This window comes from Dreissena polymorpha, chromosome 4, assembly GCF_020536995.1.
Source record: "Dreissena polymorpha isolate Duluth1 chromosome 4, UMN_Dpol_1.0, whole genome shotgun sequence".
NCBI lineage: Eukaryota > Metazoa > Mollusca > Bivalvia > Myida > Dreissenidae > Dreissena > Dreissena polymorpha.
The window spans coordinates 3,807,005-3,827,854 of record NC_068358.1 but is presented as its reverse complement, the minus strand read 5'-3'; the positions used below and the strand labels follow the sequence as shown (position 1 = coordinate 3,827,854).

Genomic DNA, 20,850 nt, shown 5'->3' with positions numbered 1-20,850 from the left:
AATATTAATGAGTATCGCACGTTTTATCTGCACCCTTTCAGGACAGTTCGAAATTTAATCTTGACTTAAGTCTTCCTGAAACAACAAACCTTGTAAAAGCAACACCCATCCAGTTATTCTTGATGTGTTTGACAAATGCCAGCTTGCTGCTTCATATTAAAGGAAAATCGCATAATGCCAGACAAAAAACCTTGCTTTTTTACATTACGATTTAATAAAAATAGTTTAGGTAGTTCATGCAGATTTGTCGGTGGTCGTTGTTTAACGAATTTTCAAATTGTTTAAAGGGGCCTTTTCACGTTTTGGTAAATTGCCAAAATTGAAAAAAAAAAGTTGTTTCAGATTCGCAAATTTTCGTTTTAGTTATGATATTTGTGAGGAAACAGTAATACTGAATATTTACCATGCTCAAAAATAGCCATTATATGCATCTTTTGACGATTTAAAAACCTGAAAATTATAAAGCGTTGCAACGCGAAACGAATTAATAATTTGGAGAGTTCTGTTATTGTCGTTATATTTTGTGAAACTACGAGGATTGCTTATATAAAGTATAAAATACATCTAATGCTGTTTCAGGAAGGATGGCCGAGTGGTCTAAGTCGTTTTTACTTCAGAACTCCAGGGGTCAGTGGTTCGAGCCCAGCTGAGGTTACCCTTTGTTTTCTTTTTTTTAATTTTATTCTTGAATTTTTACTGGAGCTTTTTAGATCCAATGTTTACATTTATCAATACAATGCATTTAATGACTAACTTCAAAACATGCCAAAATCTGTGAAAAGGCCCCTTTAATTTTCAAGTTAAAAATGACATCCACTGACTTAAATCTTGCAAATCGACAATAAGAATACCAAAACGGTATGCAACCTTATTTATGTATGATATATAACTCAATATGATCACGTGTAACAAGCACGATCAAAAATCAACCGCAAACAAAGAAAAAAAAACACTTAGGGTAAGCACGAATTATTAGAGTCGGGGAAAACAAACAACTTTTGACGCCTTATGGCACCGAGCACAAATGAATTGTAAAGCCAGAATATTATTTACATATACTTCTACCTCTACTCATCTTACCCTATCACTGCTGCTGCTTTTTTTGCTGCTATTGCTGCTGCTGTTACTAATACTAATACTTTTGTTATCGAGCTATCTGTGCCGAGCTAAAATTATGTGTTTGCTGTTGAAATAAAACATCATACTGTATTTGCCAATAATACCAAAGGGAGGTCAATAGTATTTAGCTTTTGCGTGATTACAACTCAGTAGCTTCCCCTGAAAACAGTACTACTTATTTTCTATCATACGTATATTCTCCTTTTTAAAGAACACGCTCTTTTTTCACCGAAACGTTATAAATGATCAATTGTACAGTACTATTGATTAAAGGCACATGTTTCGCAAATATAGAAAAAAGCCAAGCGTTTGACATGCTTGCAAAGCACTAGTAAAGTATAAACATATCTGAACAAAACTTGTTAAGTATTATAATAAATTCAACATACAAGAGAAAACGAGTGTTATTTTGATTGTTTTGCAGTAACATAATAAGTAACGGTGGCATATATATTTTCCTTTATCTATACAGCACGCTGTGGATCAATTGTGGACAGTTTTGTCATGATAAGAAAATATTTAACGTTACGGTTGGTATTCGCAGTTCTCGGGAAATAGGTACTTTATTTCGAACTGAGCTTAATTGTAATATATATGTGTATTGTTCTTAGAAACCGGGGCTTAATTCATGTGCGTAAAGTGTCGTCCCAGATTAGCCTGTGCAGTCCGCACAGGCTAATCAGGGACGACACTTTCCGCTTAAACTAGATTTTCGGTAAAAAGGGACTTCCTTTAAACGAAAAATACCATTAAAGCGGAAAGAGTCGTCCCTGATTAGCCTGTGCGGACTGCACAGACTAATCTGGGACGACACTTTACGCACATGAATTAAGCCCAGTTTTCTCAGAAAAAGACACATATATATAAATATATATATATAAATAAATATATATATAATCCACTGATATTAACAATGGTGAAAAACAACATTATTAGTTTTGGTTCAGTTTTATGTAAAAGAGGCAAAGTGTGTATGTCATTTATTCCTGTCATATTGTATACGTTTCAATGTATATGTATAATTCTTAAAAAATAACAATTTGAAAATGTAGTGTATTGCATATAATGACTTATTCTTAAACAGAGTTAGAGTACAAACATTATATCGATTTTAGTTATCTTCTAGAATTAATTGAGTTTTGAGTAACAACAAGGTATATGTGATGAAATACTTCTCTTTTTCTTACTTTTACAATATGTAAATATAGTGTAGAAAATTGTTTTATTAGTGATCTACATTTATGTGATGTAAGTTTTCTTTTCGATGGTGAAGTGTTACAAAGTGTGCAAATAAGAATATCAACGCAGGAAATCAAAGGCGTTATTTCAGGCCCCTCTGTTTGTCTTCTTTGGAGAGTATAAAATAACAGATTGTAGTATATGTTTTTTGCTGAATGTTGAGGGCTAAAATGTTAACAATAATTAATAATAACGTCTAAGTATTATATTCATTTGTATATAGCTTTTAAAAAATAAAATTGTTCTTCTTCTGTTCGTGTACATCGATAAGTCCAAAAATGTCCTTTGATCAAATCTTATATTTAACCATTTATATGCCCCTTTAAAGGACTAATAAATCAACGGGGCATACAAAATGTAGTTCTTGTTTAACTTATAGTTTTATGAGCATAGAATATTTAAGACCCGGTCTCATGTGGACAAGTATACAATATAAACATAAAAGCAACGTATATAAGTGTGCGCGCATCGTCGGAACCCAGCTTCACTCCAAAACGCTTTGCTTCTTGATAAATAGTGTTACTACGGAATATCTAGTGTGGGTTTCGACAATTGTGTGTGCAAAGACGCACAAAATCAAAATAATGTAAGAGTTTTAGCATGTAGTAACTGTTGTACATGCATCGTAGTAACTTTTGATTCAGATCCAAGGCGCAACATCTCGATAGACAACAACTCTCGCCTTCAACGAAACAAAATGATCTCGTACAAAAGAAAACGAAAGCTAGAAATGCGGATCATGACATATGTTTTACATTCTAGACAGCCCTAAATTATTTCAAATGCATTCCATGCAAGCGTTTCAGTACTGTTTGCATGCCCGGCTAATTTCTACACGTGCGTCTCGTGCCTGCGCGTGACAATCAGCAATCCATTCTTAGTTAAATGGCGCGTGAGTGACGTGCGCTTCTAAACAAGTGTAAAGCTACGGGACCTCTCTTTTTGCCAATATATGCTCTTACATAAACGGTTTTGCACAGTTGCTTTTCTATGTTACGAAAAAATGCAAACGCCCTCCCACTAAGCGGGAGATATATTTTCTTCATAAACCGCGCTTTTCAGCAAATATTAACAAACTTTCTGATTTTCACGGAAAATTTCTCATGACAGTTTTATTAACATAACACATTATGTTACCTCATCTGCAGACAATGAGCCGTTTCACTGAGCGCTTTACTATGCAATATACCTATGATGTATTTTGCGGGCTATGGCGTTATCAAAGAGACGTCGATGCTGAAAATGTTTTATTCAAGTTGCGACTTGAGCAATATTTCCTCTAAAACAATAAAACTGTTAAATAACTGTCATTTTATTGGTTATTCGATTTGAATATATTCGGAAACGAACGCACACACGAACACAATGAGAAGGAATGAAGAAACTAAGGAGGTATGGATCAGTCGAAGGGTGTATGGTTTGTTTTAAGAACGAGCAAATGAACGTGTGTACACATGTAAATAGGCCGTGCTCTGTGAAAATGTGGTTTAATGCATGTGCGTAAAGTGTAGCCCCAGATTAGCATGTGCAGTCCGCACGGCTAATCAGGGACGACACTTACCGCCTTAATGATATTTTCCGCTTCAAGACAGTCTCTTCTTAGCAAAAACCCAGTTTAGGCGGAAAGAGTCGTCCCTGATTAGCTTGTGCAGACTGCACAGGCTAATCTGGGGCGACACTTTACGTGCATGCATTAAACCCATTTTTCACAGAGCACGGCCCAAACAGAAAGAAACCGGAATCGCAGGTTAAATATTTTCAGGCAAAATTATATGATAAACAGATGTGGGGCACTTTCTGGGAAAAGCTTCACAACAGTTACTCATATCGTTTGCGCTTGGCAATTCGATAATCCGCGAATTTCATGCGTGGATTGTCACACCACGTGTTTCCTTGTGAACGCTCGTGCTTTAGTAACTGGATACGCTGGTGAAACGCTATTACAAATCATTGCTCTCATGAATGGTGTTATAATTCTTATAATTACGCCTGTTCATGGTATGTTATGAAAAAAAGTTAACTAAATAATGAACGCAAATAATAATTCTGTTTGAATTTATAAATTTATTGTAAACGATATTTACATATAAAGTCAGCATTAATCTGATTGTGTTAAAATTATATATAAATTGTCTAATTCTTTATAAATGTCGTTAGTTTCCGATTATGTTTTTGTTGGTATGCTTTTTAGTTGGTGATGTTTTAATGTTGCACTAAGTAAGCCTTTCGCAAGTCACGCTAATACATTTAGGCCTCGCTCTTGTTGGAAAACGGGGCTTAATGCATGTGCTGAAAGAATCGTCCCTGATTAACATGTCTGAACTGTCCGCTAAGGTTGATCAAGGACGACACTCCGCTTTTATGTTTTTTCCGTTTAAAATTTGCATCGGGGATGACACTTTACGAACGTACATTGAACCCCGTTTTCCTAAAACGAGGCTAAACTCTGTATTTTAACCCATTTATGCATAGAGGAGTCTCCCATCGTTTTTAATTGGATCAACTTATTTCCAATATTAGGGGTTTCTAGTATACATATTTCTATATTTAGAATATTTCTTACAGAAATTCATTTAAGCAAACAGCGCAGACCCTGATGAGACGCCGCATCTACGCTGTTTGCCAGGGCCTTTTTTTCTAGACGCTAGCCATAAATGGGTTAAATCAGAAAACACGGGAAAATCAAATGTAGCTCGTGTATTTTCGATCAATGGCATAACTACGGTTATGCTAAATTCATTTCAAAACATACAATTAGCTAGAATCTGGTTGTTTAACATTTCGGCAGTCGGAACGAAAGGTCCTTCCCCAGAACCTGCAGTGTACAGCTGGCATAACTATCGCAGGTGCATATTGGTAATTCCTATCTTAATTAAGTATTTTTGTGAGAAAATAATTAGTTATGTTATGCTAATGTGTGCATTGGCTAGATAATTATGATATACGTTATGTTCTTGCATGTAATATTAGTAGGCAACATATTGGAAATGTATGTCTGCTTTTGTTCGGTGTACTTGTAGTTACGGTTTTAATAATTTGCAATGTGCTTACTGTAGTGTTTTTGTGGCAACTTTATTAGCCTTTCTAGTATTTACAAATTATAGTGTATAACAATTTCATAAATGAACTGTACAAGCCAAACTAACATTTGTATTATAAAATATTTGTTAAACAACATACAATAGACTGTATTGAATGTTAAACGTAAGTATGAGATTAAATAGACTGTACTGAATGTTTAACGTAATAACATGTATTTGAGTATTCATATTTTATTGTTGTTGTTTTGTCCAGAAGAAAAGTATTGCCTTTGCTGTAACACAAGGGACATCGAAGACGAATACCATTTTGTACTTGTTTGTTCAAGTTTCACAACAGTTAGAAAAAAGTACATCAAATCGAAATATCATACAAATCCATCTGTATTTAAATTTTTAGGACTTATGAAATCGTGTAAAAGAGAAGATGTTATCAAACTTTCCCTATACATCAAAGAAGCTATGTTTCTCCGAAAAACTCTGTTTAATATTGTCGAAGGATCACAATAGTCTTTTTGTTCATCCTCATTGCGTATTACTTTATAAATGTATACTGTTACAGAAATTTAGTTATTTGAATATATTAGATTACATGCCCTTTGCTTACTACTTTATAAATATATATTGTTACTGAAATTTAGTTATTTGACTAAGATTACACATGTATTACTAACATTGGCATTACCATGTTGACACGAGACCTTTTGTATCTTATGTAGTACACATATTATGAAGACGATGTACTATGTGCAAGTTTTAATAAATTATCTGTTCTTCTGTTCTGTTTTGTCCAATCTTATTGAAGGTTGCTTAATTGTCATGTATGCAGCTTTTTGGCCATGTGGTGTTTATCTCCAATGCACATTGTGCCACCCTCGTGTATTACGAATGACATAGCATGCACCGGAAACGCAAGCCTCAGTGACCTTAGTCCCTTGCGTGGAAATTCGCGCCACCAGGTCGTCTGTCCGCGCACGTCACTCTGAGAGCTGTGCTAGAACTGCAGATGAACCGGAAACGTCAGTTTTGAGTGGCATAATGCAATTACGTGAGACCACTGTAAGCAACAAGTTCGCGACACCATATCGTCTGCGCGCGCATGTCACTCACTGTGCGGTGCCGACCTTATGTGTAAAGCGACCGTCTGCTTGTTTTCATGATCTGTCAGAACGACGATGTTTTCTATTCCGCAAATTGCTTCCAATGTTCTGGTTGACTGATGTACGCCGCTGATTATTTTTCCAGCATTCCACCAGCAGTATCTCGATCTTAAGTATTTAGACTTAAATACCGCAACGGCCCGTGACGTTTAAAATATTTCCGAAGTCTGTTTTTGTCGGCTGCATTTTGATTCTAGAGAATGATTTTGCGTTCTTTAAAATGACCCCAAATGCCTGCATACTCTTAACAAAATAATAAAAGTATTTTTAATAGATAACATGCGAAGCTTGTCAAAATAGTTTTAGAAAGAAATGATTGTATTCTAAATATTTCAGCAAAAGCAAATCGTATGATTTGTTGGTGACTGCATTGTTTGATTGTTTCTGTAAACATATTTATTTCGGGTTCTATTTTGTCACATGACCGCTATTGCATAACCGCGTGGATGAATGTCTGCACCGAAGACTCATAGAGGCTGGAGATCACTCTACCAGACGCGTTTGCTTCAACCCAACGCCGCCATCAATGCCGTCTTGGCATTTTGCGTCAAATTGGTTTGAGTGCCGTTAACACGAATCACAAACAGGTTGCTGAGAGACAGGCGCTTGTTTTACAGTAAACAACGACTCGGTGCAGTGCCTCTTCATATCGAATTCTAAAAATACAGTAATTGCAACGATGCAAGTAACCAACATGCTCCCCTGCATTGGTAGTTGGACCGTTTTCCAGTGTTCGATAATAAAATAAATATAATGTCATAGATCGAAACCGCTATCTAACGATCATACAATTTAATTTCGACCACACACAAATGTGCATCCATGTTATGTATATTACTTGCTTTTTACATTTAATTGTAGTAAGTGTGTAATTCATTATATTTCATAAGCTTAACGAGGGGTGTTTTTGTTTGTTCGTTTTTTTTTAATCCCATAGTTGAGCAATTAAAAAGAAGAATTAAAATATTAAAATGGATTAACCTGGTAAAGCACATATATTTTTTAGGAATAATGTTGCAGACATGTGACGTCATTAAGATACGTGCGATAAAAAAATGTCCCAATTGATATGCTTTTCTTTTCTCGCTAAAAGTCTCTGCGCTTTCGGATTTTCGATATATTTAAATACTCAAGGATTGCGAACGTTGTTATAAGCCTACATGTTCGACCATCATCGAAAACTGCATGTGAAAACGTATATTTTTCACGTGTCGTTTGGTGCAAAACTACCTGTTTATTTCACTTGAAAGCATCGTAACGTACATGCAATTATGTACGCAGCCTATAACAACATAGTGGGTAGTATGATTTTAACATGGCGTGCAGAAACAAACACATGTTTTCATATTTGCTCTTATATTATACAATTTAATAACGCTATGAAACATAAAATATTGCTGTCCCAAAACAATTGATACGGTAACGCGACGTCTTTTTTTCACGTGGTATCCAGGGCACGCGAGAAATTAATTTCACTTTCGTAGAACTTCCGCTGGAAAAATAAATAAAGCAAAGATCTATCAATATTATTTGAATTAAACGACAAGATGGGGAACCGCAATTCTTATAAGGCGCAATTTATAATATACGTGCGTATGTTTCAAGCATTACTCGTATTGATATAATGGGCGTGGTCATATACATGTTATTGAAAATTAAGAAACATTGCATCTGCTTCAGGTCACTTCGTCCTGCACTCCAGTTATGAATTTCATTCTACGAATACAGGGTGCAGGATCACGTGACTTTGTTGGGTTTTCTCAATTAAACGTAAATGGATATAACACACCGGTAAGTGCTGCCTTTTTTCCAAATATCTTTTTTAAATAATTTTTCTTAAACATTTCAACTAGTGCATAAAAGACAGATGTTTATGCTGCTTATGGCAATGTGAAATACAAAATAATTATTTTATTTAATAAGCCTGTGTTCTTGTCCAAAACTCCATGTTGCTCGACTGTGTATCACGCAACGTGAAATTTTTGTCACCGATTTCAGACGTATTAAAGGATTTATTCTTATACCTTAAGATATTGGCACAAACTGCAAGAAAAACTGTCTTTTATGCACTAAAGATTTTTGCAAATGTATTTCAAGAACATGATATATTTGCAAAAGTAAAGTACTCAACGTGTGTTTTTGCATTCTGTCCAGCCCGTGTGTAACCCCCTGAAAACCCCGTTGATTCTGCACCCTGAATATTGACATTGACCATTTAGATGACATTATCTTTTCAGAAAACCGTTTAAAATGTCCATGTGAACGGTGTATTCGCTTGTTGGGCTGATTTCTCATTTACTATAAATAAATAGCAATAGTCCCAATTAAATGTTATTGCACCTGCATTGTGCATTGTATTTGAGATCAAATGTTAGGCGTAGATTTACAAACTTTCCCATTTTCTCATTATATGACACCACTTGAGTTTCATCTTGTAAAACGAATCTTGGAATACAGGGGTATCACTTATAACCTCACGCATACGAAAAATACATTTGAAACCCGTATCAAACGGTATGATAAAGAATCCACTGTCTGTGAACATGGTGAATGGGGTAAAAAGAGTGACAAATTGGTGTAAGTACATGTGACAAATTGGTGTAAGTGCAATTTCAGAAAAAAGGTCCACAATGACTTTGACGTTTGGTACGTTTAATATACATGAATACCAGAAACAAATATGACTCAGTAATATATAACAATATCAATGTAACATTGTTATATCCATCTATCTACACAATTGAAAACACGAACCATCCAGTAATGAAGAACTCACAAACATTTCTGCATAAATTATAGATCACACTCATCAACTGGCCTAAAAATCCACAACACGTTCGGCAAGTTAATACGACATGTAGAATATATTATAAATATTTGAAAGAAATTGTGTGAACAGAAAAGACAGAAGACAAAATAAACACACACTTGTTCCCTTACATGCACAGTTGAGTGGCAACAGTGTTTTAATGAAGCACCGGTAAGTGATATGTTGATGGGGGAAAACACCTTCAAAAACAATGTCTATGAATGTATGTAGACGTTTTATGAAATCATTATAAATTAGGAATCATTTCCTCTCAGTCAAGAATTCATGAATATTTTATGCACCCACAGAGGTATGGTTTCAATAATTTTTTGGCAAATCAAAATATGTTGGATCACAAATGGACTTTTATTTAACATGAATCATTGGTTAAAACATACATTGCTTAGAATGAATAAATTATTTTCGTTTAAAAATCCTTTTAAGGCTTGGGTTTGTTCTTCATTGACTGAATTTCTTGGTTAAAGTAATACATATGGTGTTAATATAATTTAATAAGTTTACAATTTCTTTATGCTAATATACAAACACTCTTTAATTTATTCAAAGTCCAAAAGAGGATTGTACTAATAAATTATATTATACTTAATTATCCTATTTTATTCAACTTGCTTTTTATATGGGCAATATATTTGGATGGTAGAATAGTAATGTATTATTGACCAAATAAAAAAATGTTCTCTATTACTTGTTGAGTGATTGACCATTTTTACTTCATTTGATCATATTAATAAATTTAACTGTTACATATAAAGGAAATATGTTGCAAAGCACCTTGGGAGAAATATTTCATTGAATAACTTTTTACAAGTGGTAAATAACTTGTGTATAGTAAGAGAAGTTAAAGGGAAAAAATTGGGCGTATCTATCACCTTATATTTTGAAAGATGTTAGTGAAACAAACAATTTATTTTTGGCAGCCTTATGAAAAATCTTGAACAATCACTTCCCAATTATTTTATTTTTTGTGCAAAACAGACAAACACGAATTGATTCAATATTAGCGTGTTTCAATGTTCCGACAGCCTACAAGTATAATTATATTTCACTTCATTTCTTCAAACCCTTTTGTTAGCAAGAGAGTGTTTCTAAAACAACATTCATGAAAGGAACATCCAGTTGTTGATTTAATTTTAGCATTTTCAAAATACTGCAGATCACTAGAATTGTCAGCACTCACAAGTTTAACATGATTATACGAATCCCATATGCACAATTTTTATTCAACAGCCAATGTTTCTTAATATGATAAAATTTCCATGCAGTGATAGATAAACCAATTTTTCAATAAATCTCAATTTTCCAAAAGCACAAAACAGGCCAATTTTATTTAGTTGCTCTAATTAAGTTTTAAATTGAAAACTATGGTACAGAGCGAAGTCACCAGATATTACATGGTGTATAATGTTCGGTGTTTCCCTAGTGTGACGGACACTTTTGGAAGTTTATATCTTCTTAACACCCAGTGAAGAAACAATAAATACCAATTATTTTGAATAATCTCTGCAGGAAACACACAAACTGCAAGTTTATGTTTTTATCTTATTCTTTAATCATAGTTCATTGACACAAACATGAAAAACATATCTGGAGAGAGCTTAAAATAACCATATTCTGACTGACAGTTATGAGAAATTCTAAATCCACAAAGATGTATTTCTAAAGTTTCTACGATGCAAAAGTTTTTTCTTCCATTGTAAAAATATATTAAATGTCTTCGTCAATATCAAATTAATTTACAAATGAACTTCATTCATACAGAAAAATAAAACAATCAGCAAAAATGGCACTATCTATGCTTACAGTAATGTTGAATTAACCCGTCTGAATCATGCTATGAAAAGCCCTGATTAGTAAACTCTCAAATAATTTCTAAGAATATGTAATAATCTTATGGTAAATAGCTGTACAATAGGAAACACTGCCTTTTATCTTGATAAAAATCTTATATAAAGACAATTTGTTCTTAACCAGATCATTACAATGTCATGTAAAAACAACACTTATGTTCACATAACTAGCCTTGTTAATTTCTAAAATTACTCACATTTTATAATGTTTGACAGTCAGTATTGAAACAAGAGGGCCATGGGCCCTAAGGCGCTCACCTGAGACCCGAAGGAACTAAACTATTCTGGGAAGGTGGAGTTCAAAATAATAAAAGTACTTCATACAGACGGGCGTACATACTTAACTTGCACTTTATAGTTCAATTATTTAGTGTAAAATCTTCAAAAGAGGACGAGTGCTGAGCAGACAGGCGGTAGTACAGACTTAGTGTGCTCTATTATTAAAATATGTTTTCACTGTTTTTCCATTCAAAGTTATTTAGAACAATGATACTCTGATTTTCAAGTAATGCTGCATTTCACATATCATACATGATGTCTGTATATAAAATTAATTAGAATATTGGTATTTCTGACTTTCACATAATACTGTATTTCACAAATCATCCATGTAGGCCTACATGAATTTTGTATATAAATCTGTATTTATGATTTAAAATGAAATTTCATACTTCATTTAAGAGTTAATTTTTGTTAATTATTCACATTTGTGAGTGTTGTTTTTAAACAATTCCTCTACGCTTCTACTCTTTATAGTTGGTTTTAAGTACATTTTCTCTCTCTCTTTAATTCTTGAACAAAGTATATCTGTGATATGATATGTGTACATGTAGACACGATAGTTTTTTGTCAATAAATGTTCAACAGTAAAGTTGGAGAATATTTCAATCTATTTTTTATTGATCAATATAATTGAATTTTGACAACAGTTGTTGCCTAAGCTGTAAAGGATATTTTTATGTACATATCTTTACTTTTTCTTCTTGATATTCATAATATACACTGGGACTTTGTGATAGTTATAAGTTAAATAATAGCCATATTGAGGAAGTTCAATCAGGCATCACTGTACTTAAAGCTAAGAAATATGAAATATCACGCCCATTGAATTTATATATATTGTATAAACCTTTCTTGGAAATATATAAGTACATAATTTTGCTATTTCAAAAGCTTGCTTCAATGTTGTAATCTGTTCTTTTTATGCAGTCAGCATGCTGATTTTTATACGAAAATAAATGCCAGACAAATGTATTTATGTGTTTATCTCTATATTGATACCACTGTATAGCAATTGCTGTTCCATGCTGTTCACTGGAAAGGGCTGTAAACAAGGGGTTAGGCATCAAGCAACTGTCAGAGATAATGAGGTACCTGCTGTGGCTAATGGTTATTTCATTGGTCTGCAGTCATTAAATTACATGCAACAAAATGTGTGAAAAGTAGCCAGCACAGGAATTTTGGGCCTGACTCTAAACTGTTATATACAGTTGTTTCTCCCCTAAGTAATTTTCTGTGAAATCAATATTACTACTTAAAATTTTGAGATTATTTAATAAAGGGTTTTCAGATGGCAAAAATACGTTTGTTGCACTTCATCCCCAACCAATCATCAACATAATAATCCTCTGTAATTATGGCCATGTTTTTCAAATGTTCACGACTATTTTCAAACTCTTCCGAGGTATCCACATAACCAATGTTTTGACCAAATTTCATGATGATTAGGCAAAAAATGTGACTTCTAGAGTGTTCACAAGCTTTTTTACTATATAAATATAAGGAAAAAGACCCCCCACCCTGGCAGCCATGTTTTTTTACCGATCTGAACCATTTTCAAACTCAACCGTCGTATCCATGAAACAAATGTTCTGACCAAATTTCATGAAGATTGGACCAAAAATGTGACTTCTAGAGTGTTCAAATGTTTACACTATATACAAATAGAGAAAACTGCCCCACCCCCTGGCAGCCATGTTTTTTCACCGATCTAGACCATTTTCGAACTCATCCGAGATATCAATAAAACTAATGTTTTTACCCTGTTTCATGATGATTGGGCAAAAATTGTGACTTCTAGTGTTCACAAGGTTTCTTTATAGCCATATAAGGAATACTTCCCCGCCCCCTGGTGGCCATGTTTTTGAACGGGTCGAAACAATTTTTGAACTCAACCAACATATCATTAAGACAAACATTTTGGCAAAATTTACATGAAGATTGGGCATCAAGTGTGACTTCTACAGTGTTCACAAGGTTTTTCTATTTTTTTACCTAGTGACCTAGTTTTTGACCCAGAATAACCCAATTTCGCACTCAGTCGAGATATTATTGGGACAAATGTTCTCACCAAGTTTCATGAAGATCGGATAAGAAATGTGGCCTCTAGAGTGTTCACAAGGTAAAATGTTGACGACGGACGCACGACAGACGACGGATAAAAGGCGATCCCAAAAGCTCACCATGAGCACAACCCATGAGCACGTTGTGCTCAGGTGAGCTAAAAAACAATTCTTTATTTTAAATGTACAAATAAATCAGAAACAAGTTATCATTTAGTTTGAACGTTTTTTCTCGTGAATAAATTAATATTTTAAACAAATCATCTAAACTGTAAGTTTTCTCAGCTATCTAAAGACTTAAATTGATAACTATAAATCATTAATACTATAATGAGTTCAAAATATTTTATATCCATGTTATATTGTGGATATAATACATACATGATGTGAAACAAAGGAAAATTATATTAATTAAAATTAAATACAATACTGAATTGATTACAATTGAATGAAAAATAAATATAATGCAATCATGACTCAATAAATACTTTAAACAGTCATAATACTTTGATAAAAGCTAATTCCCAATTCATTAATGCAACATGTTCACATCATTCAACTATATATGTTTGGAAGAACCAGATTTTTTCACACAAATAGTTATATCTTCAACAAAATTGCACAAGTATTCTATAATTATCACAAGATTTCAAATCCGCCCTCTGCCAAAATGTTTAAAGATTAAATCTATAAATAGCAAGTTCATGATAATCTCTAAACAAAAATGGCAGCGACATGGATATGGAGAATTCTAGTCTCAAACCATGCAGTCTCTGATATGGTTTTCACCTTCAGTTGAATTTGTGTCACTGTGTATACCAGAATCTGTTTGAAGAAGCACAACTTTATTTCGAGATCGGTCGAGAGAATCTGTTGGCGTGTGAACCGCCATTGTCGATAGTACTGGTCTGTGACGATCATGGTCGTGTGATTTCATTTCAATGTCTTTGCCTCTTTCATGGCTGAAGCCAACTGGCCTTGAAAAATCCCTAAAAGGTGTTGATAGGCCCTTTTTAAATGAAAATGGTATAATTTCTTGGTGTGACATCGGTGGCAGAGGCCGAGTAAAATCTGAAATATAGAATCACACACACATTACAAATCTGTTTATACAGAACAAACTTAACAAGGGCTGTTTGTAAAACATGCACGCCCCCCATATGGGCTGTCAGTTGTAGTGGCAGCCATTGTGTGAATATGTTTTTTGTCACTGTGACCTTGACCTTTGACCTAGTGACCTGAAAATCAATAGGGGTCATCTGCCAGTCATGATCAATGTACCTATGAAGTTTCATGATCCAAGGCCTAATTATTCTTGAGTTATCATCAGGAAACCATTTTACTGTTTCGAGTCACTGATACCTTGACCTTTGACCTAGTGACCTGAAAATTAATAGCGGTCATCTGCCAGTCATGATCAATGTTCCTATGAAGTTTCATGATCCTAGGCATAAGCATTCTCGAGTTATCATCCGGAAACCATTTTACTATTTCGAGTGACTGTGACCTTGACCTTTGACCTAGTGACCTGAAAATCTGCCAGTCATGATCAATGTACCTAGGAAGTTTCATGATCCTAGGCCTAAGCATTCTTGAGTTATCATCCGGAAACCATTTTACTCTTTCGAGTCACTGTGACCTTGACCTTTGACTTAGTGACCTGAAAATCAATAGGGGTCATCTGACAGTCATGATCAATGTACCTATGAAGTTTCATGATCCTAGGCCTAAGCAATCTTGAGTTATCATCTGGAAACCATCTTGTGGACGGACCGACATGAGCAAAACAATAAACCCCCTCTTCTTCGAAGGGGGGCATAAAAACTGGTTGACTCAGAGAAATTTTGGGACAGCGCTAGCCCTGGTAGATAGACCCCACAACACCAGTACATAATATAATCTGCAAATGTGGTCCTAAACTGCATCAAAGAACGAGTCACTGTGACCTTGACCTTTGACCTAGTGACCTCAAAATCAAGAGGGGTCATCTGCCAGTCATGATCAATGTACCTATAAAGTTTCATGATCCTAGACGTAAGCGTTCTTGAGTTATCATCCGGAAACCATCTGGTGGACAGACCCCACGACACCAGTACATAATATAATCTGCAAATGTGGTCCTAAACTGCATCCAAGAACGAGTCACTGTGACCTTGACCTTTGACCTAGTGACCTCAAAATCGATAGGGGTCATCTGCCAGTCATGATCAATGTACCTATGAACTTTCATGATCCTAGGCCTAAGCGTTCTTGAGTTATCATCCGGAAACCATCTGGTGGACGGACAGACCGACATGTGCAAAACAATATACCCCCTCTTCTTCGAAGGGGGCATAATAAGTCTCCCAAATGTTTCTCGAACAGCACAGAATACGACAATTTTGAAGTGGAAACAGCATTTTTCGAAATCTAAACGCAAAGTGTGACGGAAAGACAGACAGACAGACGGACGGTTCGATCACTATATGCCCTCCTTCGGGGGCATAAAAATCAATGATGAGAGTGGAGCTGTACGTTGAACCTGCTTTACTTGTCAGTATCAGATAAAATACATTGTTACTTTCTTTCCCAAACCCCTGAAATATGATTTTATTCAAGTGTTTTTAATAAATTTGCATACATGATCATGCTTAACGAAAATTGCTAACTAGATTCTGTGTCATACACAGTTATGATGACCTAGGTGTACCTTATGCTATTCACACTAAAGTTTAACCCTTTTAAATAAAAGGGTATTAGGAAAGAATGATAAATTATTATTTATTTAATGTCCAATCCCCACATATATGCAGCAAGGCAGGGGATTGAACTTACAAATTGATGAATTGAAAGTCCAGCAGAACTGCACTCTACCTACTCAGCCTGACTTAAAACTCACTTTAACCCATTTATGCCTAGTGGAGTCTCCCATCCTTCTAAATTGATCAATTTATTTCTAAGATTAGGGATGTCTACAGCAATTCCTTTAAGCAAACAGCGCAGACCCTGATGAGACGCCGCATCATGCGGCGTCTCATCTGGGTCTACGCTGTTTGCCAAGGCCTTTTTTCTAGATGCTAGGCATAAATAGATTAACAACCATGCATCTGGACCGATGCCCTTGTTTCTACCAATCATTAATTTAACATAATTATATTCATTACCAATCATTAATTTAACATAATTATATTCATATGATTTTTTGTGTTACTTCATATTGTCAGTAATGTGCTCCTGTCATAAACAGTCATTGAAGACCGTCCCCAGAAATCAAACTTGGTAAGATGAAACAAGAAGCAAGATTTGTCTACCTTTAAATTTCAGTTTTAGCCTTTATTTTCAGGGTCTAACATAAGTGTAATACCGATCAATCATTTCATGTGAAAAAATTATGACGTGTGCAAAATAAATAAATCTATTAAAATAAGGCAACAAGCTGTCACCTACCCATCATCTTCTCCCTAGGTGATTGGGACATGGAGGTTTGCATCTCCTCATCGCTTCCGCCCCGTCCACTATCGCTGGTTCCCGTGTCACCAGATGTCTCACTATGATTGTCTTCCACCTTCTTCAGGCCGGGAGCCAGGAATGAATGGTTCGCCTGAAATGCAGAGAGGAAATTGATATATGTATTTTGTGATGGCAATTTTTTATGCGTTGTTTAGGCCACAACAAAATATGCCCATAATTCATATATATATATATATATATATATATATATATATATATATATATATATATATATATATATATATATAAATAACAAAATCTATTTAGAGAAAGGAAATTACTTTAAAATCCAAAGATTACGGTTTGGCCATATTCAAAGAAAATCATTAGTAGTACAATCAGGGAAATGACTTATGTTCAACTGAATTATATTAATTACACTTTAAAAACTACATGTTTAAAACCTTATGGTTTTTGCTGAAGCCATCAGCAAATAATCATGTTCAAGTCCAAGAAACGTTTTGAAACATCTACATTAGAATTTGTTCAATTACTAAAAAATCTTCTCAAACAATTAAACAAGTTAGAGAATTCCATTAACATGCCTACAGTATAACAGCGTAACAGTATGTCTGAGAAAGCAACTTAAAAAGAGATCATCAGTTTCATCACATGAAGCATGTATTAACCCCATATTTTCAAGCTGTGTTCAATAAAAAGCACCATCAGAAACATATCAAGTCATAAAACTGAACAATTACATCAAAAACTGTTGCATTTAATGGCTTCCACTTGGTAAATTCTCTGCTTAATCAACTTGTCTGTTTCCTATAAAGATGGCATTATTGGATTTTGTGATGACATTAAATGTTTCCATATTTTGCAGCTTGTAAAAGCTGTCCCTAGAGTGCGCAATCCTGTATTAAATATTTTTGCATCCAAAAGATTTTTTTTATTTTAAACAGGGACCATTTTGATTCATTTCCCCTCAATAAACGTTTGATCAAATATTCATAGGTTTTTTATTTAAGTCATCCATGTTTTGCTTGCTGTCGAATATTCTACAATTAAAAATGAAATTGTTCCTGCAAAAAGTGCACAACTAGGAATTTCAGGAAAATATTTAAAGCCCACCTTAAAGAAATTAAGGATTACTCATGGATTTATTTTGAAACAAAGCCCCTTAGCATTAATGAAAATTATTATATTGAGCAATTAAGTTAATAGATCTTGATTAAAACATGCGCGCTTATACAAAAATGTTTTTTGTTTGTAAATTATAATGTCCTAAGGGGAGAAGTTTCATAATTATTAGGGAGTTTTAATAAATTTCTTTTTTTATAGTCTGTCTGGTGTCCCTAGTGTGCACCATTGGGTTCAATAATGGAATTGTTGTCATAAAGAACTCTTCAAAATTAAAGGCTTGCATGTCATTTGAGACAGATTTATCTACAGAGGGTTGAGCAGGTGACCAACTTAATAAGGAAAATGTTGCAGAGACAAGGTTCATCCCAAGTTTGAAACTAAATGACACGGTTATTTAAACCCATTTAAAGTACTCAGCCAATTATTACTCAAGGCTTCTTGAAAATGTTGTCTTTATGAAGAAGTGATTACAAGACCAATAAAAACAAGCAACGCGGGTGCCACTATTGTTTGGCCAGCAATTCGTTGGTCAGAGGAGCAGATTTGAAACCACAGGACTCCTATTAAGGATGCGATCATGTGACAGGGTGGTAATCTGTCGAGACAAATTTACTGTCCAGTGGCGGCCATAGATCTTGTCAATAGGGTGAACATATTGAACAGGACACAGCGTGATGTCTACTTGCTTGTTCACTTAAATGACCTATAAAAAGCAAAACCACTATAAAACTGTCAATTGGGAGGAAGTTGACAGTGGATTAAATTCGTTTTTTGCCTATTTTAAATGATTGGAAAAAATAAATCAATTCATGCATTTTTTTGTATGATTATACATTAAAATTAAATGGGCCATTTATTTTGCCCATCATGTAGCTCATGTTCCAATTCTAGGAGATTTAAAAGGTTAATAAAAAAGTCTTATTATTCAATATTCCTTTTTTTATAATATAATCAGCAAAGACACATGCAAACACACATTCAGATTTTTAAATACTAGTAAACCATGTCAATTATAGTAAAGAAATATGGTCTAAGTAAAGTAATCATGGTCAGTTAAACTTAAATGCAGCAATAAATAGGCAATTAGATTATTTGATGTATGCAATATTGCAGTGCTAGACTTGTAATTAAATTTCTAATCAGGTAAATACAATTGTAAATCAATGGACTTCAAAGTGACCACACCCCTTAGGCTATTTTGATTGGCCTTTGTTACTGAGATAATTAGACAGTTTGGAATTTTAAATATAGGTAAATATTTAGATCAAAGATTATCAGAGATCATTTACAGTTATTAATTATGCAGACAATTGTTGTCATTAGGATAATAAAACAGACTGAAACAATTTGATGATTTAAAATCATTGGAAGGATGGCTGTCAGTCATTGGAAATTCAAGTCATTAAATATTTACCATACCACCTACTACAGTTTCTGGCATACAAAAATTGATTTTTAGAATTTCTAAAACTGACTCTAGAGCTCTGCAACTGGAAGATTTTTGGTTTCGGTTGTCAGGCAGTAACAATTATTGTAATAAAGTTGTTGCATAAATGCCTGCGCAATGTATTCTGAAGAAGACACAATACTGATGATGGAAACATTTAACCAATGGGTTTCTTTAAAACATGACTCAGAGAAGTGAAAAAACACAGTATTAAAAATGTGAATATGGCATGTTTTCAGAGAACATTTATTTACATATATAGTACTCAACATAGTTATTGATATGCTGTCACAGACAAATGTTGACATGATCTGTTTGTTTTTAACTGCAGTCTGAAACCTATTATAAATAGTTCATGAGCTTACTGAACCAGTACATGTATTTGTTCATGCATATGTGTGGGAACAATCTGTTTCCTGCTTGAACAGAAAAGTATAAAACAAGAAAATTTGTTGAATTGATATCCCCCGCCAAAATAAAGTTTGTTTATGGATTATGGGTGCAAATCCTTTGATATATGCAGTGCCCCAGATAAGCTGCGTATCTGCGTCTTTCACCCTATTAAAATGTTTAAAAACACAAAGATATACAATATCGTGCGTATTGAAAACGCAACCAATTTGACTTTTACGCAAATTCCTAAAATTCGATGCGTACGTATATCCTCTTTGCAATTATTATCGTAATGCGATGTCGCTTTTATTCAGCAAGCGTCTTCTTGAAGGAGCAGGAAACATTCAAAGTTATTGAAACGCTCTGCGGACTAGATTTTATAGTTAATTACAGCATCTGACCAAATTATTTACGACAAACATGCGTTTTCAATTTGATTTAATCCGTCGCTCATTGTGCATGTATTTGTAAAGCGTCTGTCCTTTCAGTTTCTATAACGATACAAAATAATAATGTCTAAGAGAGGCCGAAAGACGTCCGCGATTGTTGCGCCAAAATATAAATCGATTGCAAACTTTTTTAACAAAGAAAGCAAGTGCAATTAAGTGACAAATCATTCGTGTTATCGAATTTTTAAGTTTAAAGGTTATATTATGGACAGTTTCAAGAATTAAAGATGTTATGAAACATCAGTTTATTAAAATTAATTATAATAGTTTACAGTTTTATTGAATCAATACAAGTTAGCTTCAATAAAAGTAATCTGAATCAGAATGGATACGTTGAAGTGACCAAGATTGACTTTTATTAAACGGGCAAAGCAGCAATGATTTTAAGGTATGAATTTTTATAACTCATTT

At 34.1% G+C, this 20,850-nt stretch overlaps 1 protein-coding gene across 5 annotated transcripts in view; it reads right to left on the bottom strand.

The window, feature by feature from the left end:
- Positions 1-9,191: 9,191 nt before the first annotated feature.
- The window catches only part of LOC127879722 (protocadherin beta-18-like), a 118,998-nt gene continuing 107,339 nt past the window's right edge, over positions 9,192-20,850 (bottom strand). For all 5 annotated transcript variants that reach the window (XM_052426728.1, XM_052426731.1, XM_052426730.1 and 2 more), the window contains 2 exons: positions 17,002-17,155; positions 9,192-14,646 (listed from right to left, as the gene is read on the bottom strand). In XM_052426728.1, coding sequence (XP_052282688.1) covers positions 14,333-14,646; positions 17,002-17,155 — 468 coding nt within the window. In that variant the 3' untranslated portion in view covers positions 9,192-14,332. The remainder of the gene's footprint in view (positions 14,647-17,001; positions 17,156-20,850) is intronic.